Source organism: Fulmarus glacialis, unplaced genomic scaffold, assembly GCF_000690835.1.
Source record: "Fulmarus glacialis isolate BGI_N327 unplaced genomic scaffold, ASM69083v1 scaffold1743, whole genome shotgun sequence".
In the NCBI taxonomy this organism is placed as follows: Eukaryota; Metazoa; Chordata; class Aves; order Procellariiformes; family Procellariidae; genus Fulmarus; species Fulmarus glacialis.
Genome location: NW_009202054.1, coordinates 18091 through 33655, shown reverse-complemented (window position 1 = coordinate 33655; position 15565 = coordinate 18091). Strand labels below are relative to the sequence as shown.

Sequence of the window (15565 nt, the reverse complement as noted above, 5' to 3'; positions counted from 1 at the left end):
AAAAATGTTAATATAATGTTAAAATTTAGATATGGGAGGTGCATGTGGAAGTTTTTCAGTGTTGCAGCTTGCAGTGAGCAAGTGGGTTGTTTGCAACCCTTTCCACAACACATGTTGTTGCTTCTTTAAAACATTTTGTAAAACTTGGATTTTTCAAAATAAACTTGGGGGGTTTTACGTATTTATTAGGGCTAGGAGCTTTACATAGTTTCCAGATTTAATGCTGACATTAGCCTGAGACCTTTGGCAAGATACAGGCACGAAAGCCGAGGACTAATGTAATGCGTTGTAGGGGAAATGCAAGTTGTGGCTTTTTTTGGTCTTTGAAGTACTTAATACTTACCTGTTAAATAAGGTTTTACAGTACCGTAATAGCTACCCACAGTTACCGGTTGTAGAGGCAGTGTGAGCATGTTTCCCGGGCTAAATTGCCTAAATCCCTGGGTTCTCTGCTTCTATTCTTTGTCAGCTTTCTTCTCAGGTCCATAGTAAAAATATTTTTAAGAAAGCTGTTGTGTTTTGCAAATATTCAATAGTTAAACGTTTGTTTCTTTAATAATGCCCATTTCATAAACACTGAATATTACTTGTGTGAAGTTTACAAGGGTGAAGAATTCCTGAATTATTATTTTGTCTCTTCTGCTTCATCCAGGTTTGTGGCTTTATGCTTGATCAAAGATATGATAATGAGAGTGCAGTCACTCTCACCAGCAGTATACAAAGTCTTTAGCTTGTTTTTTTTCTGCCTGTTGTATGTAAATTTTCATGTGTAATACTATAGATCACTTACAGAGTTTATAATACAATTCTGTAATGAGAACCAACAAAGAATGTTTTTTACCTGTAATGCAGGTAGTCTTAGCTGCTGAGAACGGGTAGCTTCTGCTCATGATCTGCAGCTTAGAGGACATCCGTACAGTACTAAATAATTCTGTGAACAGATACCGATACTAATGAAGTTCTACTCAGAATTTGAATAAGCTTCGTTGTGTTTATCATGATGCTTTGGCTCTCTTTCCATGTGAAACCAGTTCTTCATGCATCTGGAGGTAAAATAAGATCTGGGGTGTATCCACTTCTCTAGTTCAAGGGATAAGTCAGATTTGTTCAGATTGCTGTATTTTTCTTTATCAAACCATAATCAGGTAGTCATCTTTGAACAGTTTTTTTGTAAGAGAGATGATAAAGAAATGGTCCCTACCCGAAAGCGAGGAGAGGAGAGTCTGGCAATAATTGTCTCTCAGTTGTTACAGGTGAAGTTATTTTTGTAATCCTGTAAACTACGTTGTACCCAATGATTTATACTTGGAACTGACAGGTTTTTGAGAGATTAGAACTCATTGATGTGATGGAACAGACCAAAAGAATTGCTTCATGAGAAATTATGATGGTTTATTTCCGAGTCCTTCATCTCTTATAAAAATAGCTGGTAGAGGTATCTCTCCAGCAGGCTCAGTGGGGCAAGAACACTTAAGAGTTTATGCTTCTGAAACTTGGAAAAAATATGTTATTACTTTGTTTTACTAAGTGTGGGAAATGGCAAAAATGTGCATTTTTGCTCTGTAATAAGCTGACTGCGTGCAACTAAGTAACATGGTATAAAATTTACATAAACTCCATGTGTGAAAAAGATCCAGTCAACTCTGATACTGAGTGTTGCATGATAAATTCTTCGACAGTTCTTGGTAGAAAACTGAGGACAAACTGAATTAATGATGTATGCCTTCACAGATCTGATTATCAGGTTATGTGCCATTGTTTTTAAGTTACTATAAAAACACTGGTAGTTTTTAAGCTTTATGTCATTTGAACACAGTATTTTGTCTAAAACTGGCAAATGTAAAGCTTGCGTTGAAGTGGATACTAACATTTCCCTGGGGTAACAACTCAGCACATTAGCAAAAAGAGAAGGTGTTTGCAAGCTTTTTGATAACATGCAATAGTAACATAAAAGTGACTTCCTTTTGGAATTAAGAGACTTTTTCATAAGCAAAAAAAAAAAAAAGCACATGGTTTAATTGTTTTTAGTTTGCTTTGGTAGGATTTGTTAAACTGCTCGAGCAGAAATTTTTGTAGCTGTAGCTTAGAAGTTAATTGCTCAGGAGTTTATTTTCCATGTTGATTTTTCCGAATTCCAAAGCATATGTGTAAAAATACAAGTTTTAATGAACTGAATTTTTCTAACATCTAAGTTCAGTTATAGGTCATGAAAGTAAGGTGTTGAAAAAGATGCTTATAGAAACTGGGACTTGGAATGACTGGGACATTTTCTTCAAAAAGAGCATTGACACATTTTGTAGTGAGGCAAACAAAAAGCATATGACACGTTTGCAGTTTGTCTGATCCATAAAAACTGGGGAGAAAAGCTATCCATAATACCAGTGGCTACTTGTGATCCATAGTGTGTTGTTTAAATTAGCGTTAGGTTAACTCTGATGGTGTATAATTGTTCTAAAACTGACAACGTATTTCTGAGATTTTTGGCAATGTGGCAGTTTTGACATTTTTATAGGGCTTTTGGAGAATGAGCAGACCTGGGTGCTACAAGTGTTTTATGTGGCGTTATATTACAGATAAGAATAATTAGCAGAGATGTGAAAGATGAAAATAGGTCTCTTATGTTGCACTTTCAGATGCAGGATTCCAAGTATTGATGATATCTCGCAATTAGAGCGCTTTTTGTGGCTGTGGCTGTCTAGGAAGGCTGTGTTACCCTGTTTGAGATAATTGCAGTGCGTAGAGGACATCTACAACTATGATATTTGGAAGATTCTCAACTCAGAGTTACATACTTCTATAGCATCCTTTTTGCATTACAGTTTTTCCTGCCATTTATTTTGCATTTATTTGTGCTTGCCATGTGGATATTATGATTATGTCCTATATGAAATAAATCTGAATTAAATAGTAAAGTTAATATTACCACTCTTGAACTTTGATGTGGTTTTTATACCTTAAAATTTCTGTGGGCCTTTAGTCAGGACATCAAATTAGTTACAAAACTGTTCCTTTCTGTCACAGGCAAATTTAGCTGGCGGAAGCGTTGTATGCACTAATGTAGAAAATAAAACTGGGCAAGTGTTTACAGTGAAATAAGTTGCAATTATGGGAGGATTAATGTTTATGAGTAACTTCTTATGATAGTATTGAAATTATTAATCCTGGTACTAGAAGTTATCCCCTCCCATTCCAGTATCTTTAATCCTGGTCAATCCAAATCCATTCAGTCCCTAAGCAATTATATGGAGATCAGAAACATGAAGTTAGAGGGTTCTTCAATATAGAAGAAGAAGATTTCAGATCTCTTGACTGGACGTTCAGACTAAAGAACAGTAGCCAAAATACAAGGTGTGCGTTTTTTTTTTAATATATTGATTTTTGTGACATGGAATCTCATCACTAAGAACTAGATCCATTTATTTCTAGGAAAGGCTTTTTAAAATCATTAAAATGTTGCTAGTTTAAATGAAAATTAATGTGGGAGGTCTTACTGCCCCTGTCACACAGGAAGCTGAGCATCATGTTCCAATAGTCGCTCTTGTTTTAATAATTTGTGTAAAGATCCCAATCCAATAGATTGTATCCCTTGTGGGTATGTTAGTGTTGAAGAGAATGCTTTTTGCTTTCTGTAGTTACAGGCTATAAAATAATCGCAGTTTGCCTTGTGGAAAAGGGACCGGAAGAAAATCCGAAGTGAGCTGTCTGTTTGCTGATGCAGTCGTCTGTGTAGATCGCTGGGCAGCCGATGTGCTGGAGGAAGTTCAGGGTTTCTTTGTCCAGCCATTACTCCCAGCGCAGTTTCAGACAGTCACCTCGGTTACCCTGCTCTGCGGTGGTCTGTGGAGCTGGTGGAGGGCAGGTGTTCGTACTAAAACCCTCATCTAAGTACTTCAGATTTCAGACATTTTGAATTTGCATGCTTTTGTTTTAAAAAAGCCTTCAAAACTTGGAGTGGTGCTAATGCTTTTACCATTCTTCACGGATATTTTATGAGCTAGTATTCTATTATTTCCTTTCATAAATAATTTTAGTAAAAAGCAGTGTGTTATTGGTTGTTAAAGGTGTAGCTGCTTTGAAGCTAAAATGTTGAATTATATGAGCTGCTTTACGTTTTGATTTTTGGATCTTTCCCCAGTCTTTAGAAATGGAAGCTCTAGTTCTCTTTCTGGAAATGGCAATGACCATTAAATGGAATTAGCTTTCAACAGCCTTTGATTTTAGGTCAGGTTGACTGATGTTAAGAAGATTTAAAATATTTGAATTTATTATCTATTTCACTAAAAATGGACACCCACATTAACAAATGCTACTTATGTAGTGCCAGTGGGGTTTTATTGTGTCTCTTCCAACCATCTTCACTATGCAGTCCGTATATCACAGCATTCAATGTCACATAAAGGAAAAATAGTGATCTTAATTTTTAAAAACTTCAAAAAGCTTTCCATTTTGAAAGATAGGGGCTATACTGTATGACTAACTGAGTAGCTGCTAGAGCTGTTACAACAACACTGGTTTACCACATATTTTTATTTAAGTGACATGTACTTCTGGCTCATGTAATTGATAACATTCTGTTCTTTATGAACATTAAGTGCTCTGCAGTATACAAATACCGTGTGGCTTATTTTGCAGTTCAAAGATATGCTCTGGGTAGGAGGTTTTTTGAATGGGGAAATTTGATTATTCTGGAAATGAGCTGAATGAAAAGTAAATATGCTGCCAAATTAGTAATTCCTTTAACTGTAGATGTACATATTTAAAATGAAATGTTGACGTGACTTCGGGGAAGATCTTCAGAGTGACTGAATAGCATAAGATAGAATTTTATGTTTGAAAATCATGAAATGTCGGGCTTCTATTAAGACAACACACTTGAGGCTAAAAAGTATTTTTCCTGGAGTTGAAGGCTCTCGTTATTACTGCTAGGCTATTATAGAGATCAATAGCTTCTAGTCTGATTACTGAATATGAGTAGAAGTATTTATTTTGGAATATATCTATTTTTAACTTGTTCTATGTCTTTTCAATAATATCAAGAAACTATTGCTTACAGCAGCATTCCCTTCCACATTCAGCTGTTGCAATCAGTTGACATTTGCCTTGTGTTGTAGTGTTACAACCTTTAACACTGGCAGTACTTCAGCTAGCAACGTATGGATTTGAAATGTCTTAGACGTGTTTAGAGTGGTCAGAACATTCATTGTTGTTAGTGCCTTTCTTTCCTGCCAGCTGTAAAGCTGTGCTGATTAGTAGCAAAAGTGTAAGTCTTTATGAGGGTTGGGAACTGGTGGGGAACAAGTGGTGTGTGAGGATGAAGTCTTCTGTGTGGTTAATTTTAACTTGCATGTAAATTACTACGCTCAGGATCTGTGTTCAGTTTGATAAAATCATAAGACAACTAGTGGAAATATGCCATTCCAAAAGAAGTTAATTTTAGGCTTGGTTTAAAATTCATGTTGAATCCAAATCCAAGTGGAGTGGTTTTGCTTCACAGGTTTTATTTTTTATATAAAGGCTGCAAAGCTGCAATAGTTTCCTTGAATACTCTTGTCTTCAAAAACAGACAATCAGCTCACTGGAGACCCAATTGTTTTGCAAACAGTTTGTAAAATGCTCAAGGTTTTAGTCAGATATTTTGGTCTTTCTATGAACTTAGGCAGTTTAGAGCCGAGAAATAGGTGGCTTAGTTTTCTTTTTCAGTTTGAGAACGTTTGGCCGGCCCCTCCTAGTGACTGAGCGTTGCAGTTATTTAATTGCTGTGCACAGATGTTTTGGGATATTGCTTGAAGTAGCTGTAAATTTTGCTTTGAAGATATATATATATATACTTTGCCCATCTGATACACAGAGCATTTTAGCCTGTGGTCAAAGTAAATGATTTATAATTCCAAATAAAATTAGAATACTAATAATACGCACTAATCAGTAGAGGTAATAGCATATCATTCTGATTAAGTTGGGTCTTACTCAAGGAGACAGCTAGAGATGTGTAGAGGACAGTGGGACTTCTGTCCCTGTTGAAGTGCTTTCTTGAAAGGGACTCTAGTATCTTGAGAAAGCTAACTGGTGATGTATAGGATTTTTACTGAAATATGCATATGGTGGGAGCCAATTATATATGCTTTCCTTAATTAAAATTTAAGCACAAATACCTATTGAAAACTATCTGCAATATGAAACTGCAGACTTCATTACATTCAGTATTTTTTGTGCTTGATTTTTTTTTTTTGTTCTTTCATATGCTGTCTTTGAATTAAAGTAAAAATGTTTACTTTTGTTTATAACAGATGCCACTTACTAGTGCCACTTGTTGAAACTTTTCTTCGCTGTTTCAGATAATGTCCCTGAGGAGCTGAAGGACCCATTTTACATAGATCAGTATGAGCAGGAACACATTAAACCACCCGTCATCAAGCTGCTGCTGTCCAGCGAGCTGTACTGCCGTGTCTGTAGCCTCATTCTGAAGGGGGATCAGGTGGCTGCTCTGCAGGGACACCAGTCAGTGATCCAGGCTCTGTCTCGAAAAGGGATTTACGTCATGGAGAGCGATGATACACCTGTGTCTGAATCTGATCTGGGCTGTGCACCAATCAAAATGGTTAGCTTAATTAAATCCACCTAATGATCTTCTTTTTATTTAACACTATTTAAAATAGTTAATGGAATGAAGAGCTCTTAATTTCTAGGTCACTAACCTCAGGAATTTTTCATTTTAAATACAGTTAGAATATATAATTTTTTTTTCCTTAAAGGATTTTATTTTTCAATACTTTTTGTTTTCTTTTTTTAGAGTTCTCATATGGCAATGATTGATGCTCTTATGATGGCCTATACTGTAGAAATGATCAGCATTGAAAAGGTGGTTGCTAGTGTCAAGCGTTTTTCTACATTCAGTGCCTCAAAAGAACTGCCCTATGATTTGGAGGATGCAATGGTTTTCTGGATTAACAAGGTAAAGTTTACTTTGAGAAAAGCGTGGCTGTTTCTTACTGTCACTTTTTGGATTTTTAAAAAGGTTCTGATGAGTGTCTTCCTTCCATCTTTCTTACCTGTGCATTTCTATCATCTTTTCCAGTTCAGATGAATAGAACTGCTTTAATTACTGTGTTGTTACTTGTTACCTTAAGTCCAATAGTAGTTGGGTATAATATCCTCCTAATACAGATTATTATTAATGGTATTTGATTCCCTTATTACTGCAACATATTCTAATTTCATCTTCTTGCTTGGCTTTCCAAGGTTTCCATATGCATTGGGAAAGAGAATCAGACTAGCAGGGAAATGCAATTTCTTTTTCTTAGGGATGCTGTAATAAAGCCAATAAATTCTTGAAGACAAGTTTTAAAATTAAGATGATAATTAAGAACTAAATCAGGAAAACTGTAGAAATTGGGTTCTTTATTTTCAGATGAGCTGCTATGAGGTGTTTTTTGTTTGGGTTGTTTGTTTTTGTTTGTTTTGGTTTTGGTTTTGGGTTGTTTTTTTTTTTAGGTGAAGCATTGTTTCATGTTAAATAACAGGATAGACTTAATTCTGACTAGCCTGAATACATTTAACAGAAATACTGGAACTTTTCAAAGGGTAGAGGTTAAGTTGTTGAAACCCTTTCGAGTAACAACAGAGTTGCATTCCAAAGAGAATGTCTCCTTTGCAAACCCAAGATTTCCCTTGTTGTGATTATAACTACTGTTGTAACGCATTATTCTGTGAACTTTTTATGTTTGTAGAATGGATTGACCATTAAGTAAGGGGAGGAAGAAGAAAACTTGACTTGTGGAAACATGTATTCGGATGTATTTTAATATCTTTTCTATGCTATGCCCTTTTAGGTGAACCTTAAAATGAGAGAGATAACAGAGAAAGAGATTAAATTAAAACAGCAACTAATGGAAAGTCCAGGACACCAAAAGGTAAACCAAATTTGTCTTCAGTTGTGATATTGTGTATTGATGATTAATGGATTTAAATAGAAATATCTCGGTGTTTTCTTTGTCAGAGAAATGTGAGGCACCCAGTCCTCAAAACTCCTGAGATTTTGTGCATGCGATTTGTTTTGTGTCTATCATCAGTGTCCTTCCTTACCTCTCAAGCCCACCGGTATCTTCTGACTTTCGTGTATGTTTCAGTTGGACTAAAATAACTTCTTTCAACCTAGAATAACTTGTATCAACTTTACGTGGGTAAATATGACTCAGCTTTCACAGCACAAAATATATATTATATATTTTGAAAGCTCTTGGGGCATATTCATTTTGCATGGGTTAATTGTCTAATGTATATTCAGAGGCTTATTCAAGTTCTATCTAGTAAGCATACTCTTGGCATTCAAATGTTGTATGTGTGTGTTTGCAGTTTTTTCCACCTTTTTCCCTTGAAATTAAATCACAATGCACTAACATTGCAAAATATAGTACACTTTCATTTCTGGAGAACGTAAAATAGATCTTTCTCAAACATAATGTATATCAGCTATCTGAGCTCCCAATTTATGATTTGATAAAGCCTTAAGAAAAACTGCTATGTCCTTTCCTCAGATTGGCATTGCCATGCAAAGGGGATAAAAGTGTGACATACGAACAAGGCACAGTTGTTTAATTTTCATGTTAGTGGCAAAGGTTTTTTATGTACTTTTTGTGTAAAATAATATCCTTCAATGATAAGGGGCTAAAGAGCTGTTTAATTTACAAGTTAATGTGTGGTCTGAAGGAGCCCTTTAACTATTTGACACTCTATTGACTTTTGGATCTCATTTTAATATTTTAAAATCTGGATTTCTAGGCTACAACCCCTCTAAAATATGAAAGTGTTTATTGCTGAGTACATTTAAGTATTACTGCTTTTAACTTGCATTGCTGATGTTCCTTTCCTATTCCTACATTCCTTTCCTTGCTTCCTGAGCAGTCTCCTTCCAAATGGTATTGGAAATTAGTACCTGTAAGTGAACTACTTTTACACCAGTTGTCATCCACAAAATCATGGCTTTTTAAATTTCTTCGGAGTGTTTGCTTCCATTACAATGCTTCTTAGATGGTCTTTGAAAAAAAGCTGTGTAAGCTTTTGGGTCATCAGGCTTAGTTTTCATAACATGATTTTTGCATACTGTACAGCATATAGCATAATCACTTTACAGCATTTCAAAATTGTTTCCACAGTGCAGGAGTGGGGGATATGGAGTAGCAGCAAAAAAATAGAAAATTATCAACAGTTGAAATGGTTGCATTTACTTTTTTGTTGTAAGTAGGCAATTGATCACAGCACTAAGGTGATGTAAAAGCTGGTCGGTTTAAATGGTTGCTTAATCTTTGAATCCGTAGTTAAGATACCCAGATATTTGCAGTAGTTCATTAAATAATGCTCTTGCACTGCTCTTGCACCTGCTCTTGCACAGGTTTGTAAATCTGTCAAAACCAGAACACCGTTACTCATTGAGATGGGGTTAGAAGATTTGACAAACCAGTTTGGACCTGTTACGACAGTTGGTGGAATTGTATGGTAAATTAATGAGACTGAAGCTGGCATAATGGGAGGAAGGACAGAATCAACATTTTACAGAACAAAATACTTATCTTCTTTATGGTGAAGTGCAAAAATGGAATATCAATTACACTATATATAAAAAAATAATACAATTGTACTTCTAGTATACAAGCTTGCTTGCTTTTGGCAGAGTTTCCTGGGTTTACTTCAACTTGTAGAGATTTTTCTTTCTTCCTTTGCTTTCCTTAGCCTTGATACCCTTTCTCCTGCACTTGCTGGATTTGGTGTTTTTCATTTTATCTCTGGGAAGATGAGAGCTGTTATCTCGGTTGCAAATTCCAAAGAGCAGTGCACTTGGGAAAGGCAGGCGTGATCGGGCAGTCACCTGTCCCCACAATCTCTCTGCCTTTCCACAGAGAGCTCAGTCCCACTCCTCTGCCTCATAATCCTTTATTTGTTTGAACCAAATGTATAGACCGCAGGAAAAACTTTAAATATCTGAAATGAAGGAAATTCGAGTGGGGACCTGCAGGCTAATAAAATCTGTGACAGAGCCCTGTCTTCCAGCCTCATTTAATGACCTGTGCCAGTATGTAATGAAGTATTGACCAAGGGCTTATCACTTACATTCTAGTGTGCTTAAAGATTGCATCTGTATTTGAGGCATACATTTGATAGCCTTTCGAGGAAGTTGAGTAGGTTTATGTTTTGTTTAAAGAGACAACTGGGTGAGAGTAGAAGAAACTACAGGAATGGAATTGACTTGCAGGATATCATTGAGCAAGTTTGTGGTAAAGGAAGGAGTAAATAGAGGTTATCTCACTGCTAGTCCAGTACCATTTAGATTATACTGGTTTACTGACAGATTTTGCAGTCTCCATGGTAGTTGTCACACTGCGTCACTTCTGTATTTCTTTTTTCTTTTGTGATTTTTTTTTTTTTTTTTTTAATATAGAGTTATCTCTAGTTCAGTAGCACCCATTTCTGCACTTTAATGCATACAAATGTCACTAATTGTATTCATGGGGCGGAATCAAACCACAAAACTCTGCTTAGAATATAAAAAAGAATTCAGAATTTTCAGTATTTAAAACTTGAATAGTTAAGAGAATAATAGTTGAGCAAAAACTAAGCTAAAAAAACATCCTTGGTAAATTTGTGGTTTTTTACCAAAGCTAAAATAAACAAGGAATTCTTATAGATTTTAGTTCTCAGTATTGACTGTAGTTGGTTTAAATTCCATTTAAGCCTATTGGAAAGGAAATATTTGTATCTACTTTAAATACAGGAGGAATTAAAGTTAAAAGAGAAATTTCTGAAGTTTGTCTTTAATATGCTTAGTTCGACTAAGTGGATAAATGATGAACCTTTTAAGCTAACCAGTTCACCTTAGTGTGCATACTTATTTTATCAGGCGTAATGACCACATTTCCAGTGCATAATGGATGTTGCTAATGCATTTGATTTGTTTCTTGTTTGAATAATCACCATCGTATATCTCACTATTTCTTTTTGTGTAAGCCTGATCTGATGCATGCCATATCACACTGCATGCTGGAACCAGTGGAATATGCTCGTGTGGTACAGTATGATTCACATTCCATTACGTATTTGTGGAGTGCTCCAGGCTGGGGAAAAAAATGTTTTGCACCTGGTAAAAGGAGAGGGGAAAATACATTAGCATATAGAAATAGCTTTTAGAATTACTTGCTTTTGCCAGGGAAACTTAACATGGCATTTTTATATTTGTGCAAAATAAATAAATGAAACACGTTCTTATTACTCCGATTATAAGTCATCTTCGTTCCTTTGAACAGATTTTTTTCTCAGCCTGTGCCATCCTAAATTGACACATAGGAGTATGTGTGTGTTTGTGTAGAGAGCTTTCCCAGGTTGTCTTGGAAAGTGTATGATACCATTGGTAAAATCCAACTTTCCTCTGATGATTAAATACATTCTCTGTATATCTGCATGTTGGGCCAGCACATCAGTCAAGATAGTTAGATACTAAGTGATATTAACGCACTGAAGTGTAAAAGGAATCTTTTTCCAACACTGAAAGGTATTTCTGCTAGGCTCTGTCGTGTATTGTTCTTTTGCTTGCCCAATCACTTTGCTGCTCAAACTTAGATACAGCGTTCTAGTCTAGCTAGCACGTGGACGCTTAGTAAATATCAACACTAAAACTTTTCTTGTGAAAACGGCAAGAAGCAATGCCAAGATTTGTTCTTTAGTTGACTGGCTTTAGCTACTCTTCAGCTATGCTCCAAATTACATGAGGGCTAGGGGGTGGTTTGCAGAAGAGTTTGGTGTTGATCTGTACTGAAATCAAGGAGAGTTTTGCCGCTGATTTAAAAGGCCTACTTGCTCCTCTTGCTTACCATTTTTGGAAAAGGCCATGTTTTTTTCTTTTCACAACATTAATATTGTATACTGGCTTGCCAGACAGACGATGTTCTAAATCTGTCTGAGAGAACTTTGCTGTCTGTGGATGTAGGTAATGTATGAGAAATAACTAGCTCATCTGAATTATTTTTTGCTCTGTGTGGTTTTGGGGTTTTTTTTCCCAAGCTTTAAGTGTTTTCATGTAGTTATCTGTGTCTCTTTCTTTGGATCTGCTGCATTCATGCATCTGTGTGGAAGGATTTTGACTTAAGTTGCTTGTAATAAGTTAAAATGCGTGAATGAAGCTAGGAATTCAGCAGCATGGATTGCTTCCGGATATGAGGAGAATGATTAAAAGGGAAGCACAGTATTCTTCAGAACTGGCTTCCATTGAAAGAAAAGTATAACCTTGTAAATTGTTTTTGACTTAGAGCAGAATGCTATAAAGGATCCACCGTAAAGAGTTTTCAGTGCTTAACAAAAAAATTTTTTTTTCTTTTTGTTAGCATCATATGAACACTTGTTTTCTTTTGTTAGGTGCGTTACCGAAGAGACCATCTTTCAAGCAGGCAATTACCTTACTTTCCTTTGCTTGAAGATTTGATGAAGGATGGTAGCGATGGTGCTGCTCTTCTAGCTGTGATACACTATTATTGTCCAGAGCAAATGAAACTAGATGGTATGTAATAAAGGTTTCTGGGAGAAAAAAAAAAAAAAAAATTCTTCAATCTTTGAAAGTTGAAAAGAAATACATTATCAAATAAAAATGCAACACAGCTAATAGGTAGTGGACTACAGCAAGTTAGTCAGGTCACATATGGAATCTGCATCAGTGTATTTAAAAAGAAACCTCTCTTTGATTTTGTTTTTTACTTACCGTATTTAGAAGGCTCTGCTCTGTATATTATGAGCTACAGAATAATCCTTTCTTTTATAGGTCTAGATGATAAGGCTTTCTTTGTTCAAATAACTGAGCTTGGCTTCGATAGACCATAAAAAGGAATACGTGTCCACTATTGTTAGCTGATAATTCTCATGTTCTTCTGTCAGGAGTACATAATTTGCCATTTTAAAATGTAGATTTTAAGATAGTTTCTCCTAGTCTTCAGCAATTTTCACGCTTCAGCATTGCAAACATGAGTTCTTTTTCCCAGAAAATGGTTTTCTTAGTAATTCAATGTCCTTGTTGCATTTAACTTCTACAAATCAACATTTTGTATTGGTTTTTAAATTCTCAGATATGTTGTACCTTGCAGAGCTCCTGAATGTTTTCAGAAGGAACCAGCACTGTGAATCCTAGGAGTAACCTTTTATTACTTGCAAATCAAGATGTCTGGTTTTAATTGCTTTTGTATTTTGTCATTATGTGTGTTCTTTGTAGCCTGCTTACCTTTTCTGTTGCTGTGGTGGACAGAATCCTATATGGATGCTAAAATGAATGCAAAATTGATACTGTTTTATCTGTGGTTTTCCTTCTCCTTTTCCTATCCCTCTGGTATTTAACAGGTAGAGAAATGTCACTGGTAGCCAATAAATATTAAATGATGGTGTATAAGACGTCTGTGAAGTTCCTGTATGTAGTGTTTCTGTTAGTTGTGGATGGAAGGTTAATACATTGGAATAGTGTTGTAACTTACTCATCTTTCTCACCTTTCTAGATATTTGTTTGAAGGAGGTAACATCAATTGCAGACAGCCTCTATAATATTCAACTTTTGAGAGAATTCTCAAATGAATATCTAAACAAATGCTTTTACCTCACATTGGAGGACATGTTATATGCTCCTTTGGTTTTAAAGGTAAGAAACATAATGAAGGATATATTTTTAAATAAAATGTGGGTAAATCATAAGTGTTTTGTTATTGTGAGGTGTTTTTTCTTTTTTCTGTTTTAGCCTAACGTCATGGTATTCATTGCGGAACTCTTCTGGTGGTTTGAGAATGTCAAACCAGACTTTGTACAACCAAGAGATATTCAGGAAATAAAAGATGGTAACTTTTTAACTCTCGATAAATGTTAGCATGTTATTTAAAAAATACTTACATTACAATGAAACTGTTGCACAGCGGTGTTTCTTTTGGAGTTGTGTTTCTACCCAAACTTTCTGCTTGCTGGGGATCTTTGAAAGTAGTAAAAATGGAAGGAAAGTTAGCCCTAGATCCAGTTGAGTTCTAATTTTTTGAATGAGATAGACAGGTAATTATTTCCCTAAAACCACTAATTATTTACGTGTAACTTTCCATTCAGGTCACCATAAGATACATATTTTAAATAAAGACTAGTACTTAAGGTTTCATTTTAGTGTTGTGTCGTAAAGTTTTCATTCTGATATATTGCAATCTGAAAACTTCCTGTTCTGTTTTGTTATTTTAATGGCTAGTGTAAGTTGTGTTAATGTTATAAATATATGCACAGTTAAAACAGTGTTGCAGCAGAAGAGCAGTCGTCCACCTGTTCCTATTTCTAATGCAACTAAGCGAAGTTTCATGGCTAGCCCGGCTAGTACAAGTCCAGCAGACTTGCAGCCCTCGGCTCAGACAGGCCCTGAAACTTGCAACAGATACTACCTGCACCCTGAGGAGCCTGACTATCTGTAAGTCTGTTTTCATCTTGTTTAGACTAATCTTCAATTAGTCTTGTTTAGACTAATCTTCCGTTTGGATAACCTAGGAATTTCTGCTGCTAAATGTTGTGATTTTGCTACAAACTGAGTGAAAGTGAGTTGTGTGCAGTCAGTCTCTAAAATATTCTTAATTCTGAAGTTCAAAGAAACACTTTGCACTGTTACATTTGATCTTTGGCAAATGCCGATAAGCCCCACCAGTAAATGTCACCGATGCACGACAGAAGAAGTTAGTCTAACTTCTATTTTGAAAAAAATGTGAAACGTTCAAGCAGCTCATCTTTGCTACCCGTATTCTATAAATGGTGATATGAAAACAAACTTAAATAGGATCTAATGTGCAAGAAGGTTAATGACAAGGTTTTTCAGCTGACCTAAGTTTGATGGCAACCAATAAGTTATTTCAGCCTTTACTTTGTCTCTAATGTACTATTTACATAAGCTACATTTTAAATCTGCTGTATTTAGAAACTTAAAGAGTTTGACTTCCGGTACTAGGTTTACTTTTGTATTGTTAAATATGAAAACCTTTTCTTCTCTTTAAGTAACTCCTTTAACATTAAAATTAATCACATATTATTGTGTTTTAAAGAGGACGGGGGTAACTATTACCAGTGTTACTTTGCAACTATATAATTTCTCTCATAGAAAAAAAATTCTTGTAGTAATGGATTTTTGCTTCTCTGAATTAGTGGCAAAGGAGGAAGCCCTGCCTTTAGCCCTTCCCATCCACTGCTCCCTTTGAGACAAAAGCAACAAAAATCTTTACAGGGAGAAGACAGCCCTGGTAAGTCTACCTTGAATTTGCATTTCAATAGGCAGTGACCATCAATGTCAATACAGTAATGAATAAAAATATAAGTTCATATATGTGCATGATCTAAAATTGAATTAAACTGCAGTCAGCCAAGTGGTAAGCATGTTTAGTTTGAGTAAATCATCTTTGTTTGCATTAAAAGATTTTAAAGATTTTTAAGAAAGTTACTGGATTTTAAAAATTTTTTTTCTCTCACAAATGATCTTATTTCTCAGAATCCTAAATGCAAGAAATTAAGACTAATAATGTCTTTTTCTGTGAAA

General features: G+C 35.4%; 1 protein-coding gene across 1 annotated transcript in view; it reads left to right on the top strand.

Annotated features, from left to right (window-relative positions):
• CAMSAP1 (calmodulin regulated spectrin-associated protein 1) overlaps positions 1-15565 on the top strand; it is a 26495-nt gene that overhangs the window by 3778 nt on the left and 7152 nt on the right. Inside the window, exons 2-9 of the mRNA XM_009574131.1 lie at positions 6336-6598; positions 6791-6952; positions 7830-7910; positions 12400-12541; positions 13521-13660; positions 13757-13853; positions 14278-14455; positions 15178-15272. Coding sequence (XP_009572426.1) covers positions 6336-6598; positions 6791-6952; positions 7830-7910; positions 12400-12541; positions 13521-13660; positions 13757-13853; positions 14278-14455; positions 15178-15272 — 1158 coding nt within the window. The remainder of the gene's footprint in view (positions 1-6335; positions 6599-6790; positions 6953-7829; positions 7911-12399; positions 12542-13520; positions 13661-13756; positions 13854-14277; positions 14456-15177; positions 15273-15565) is intronic.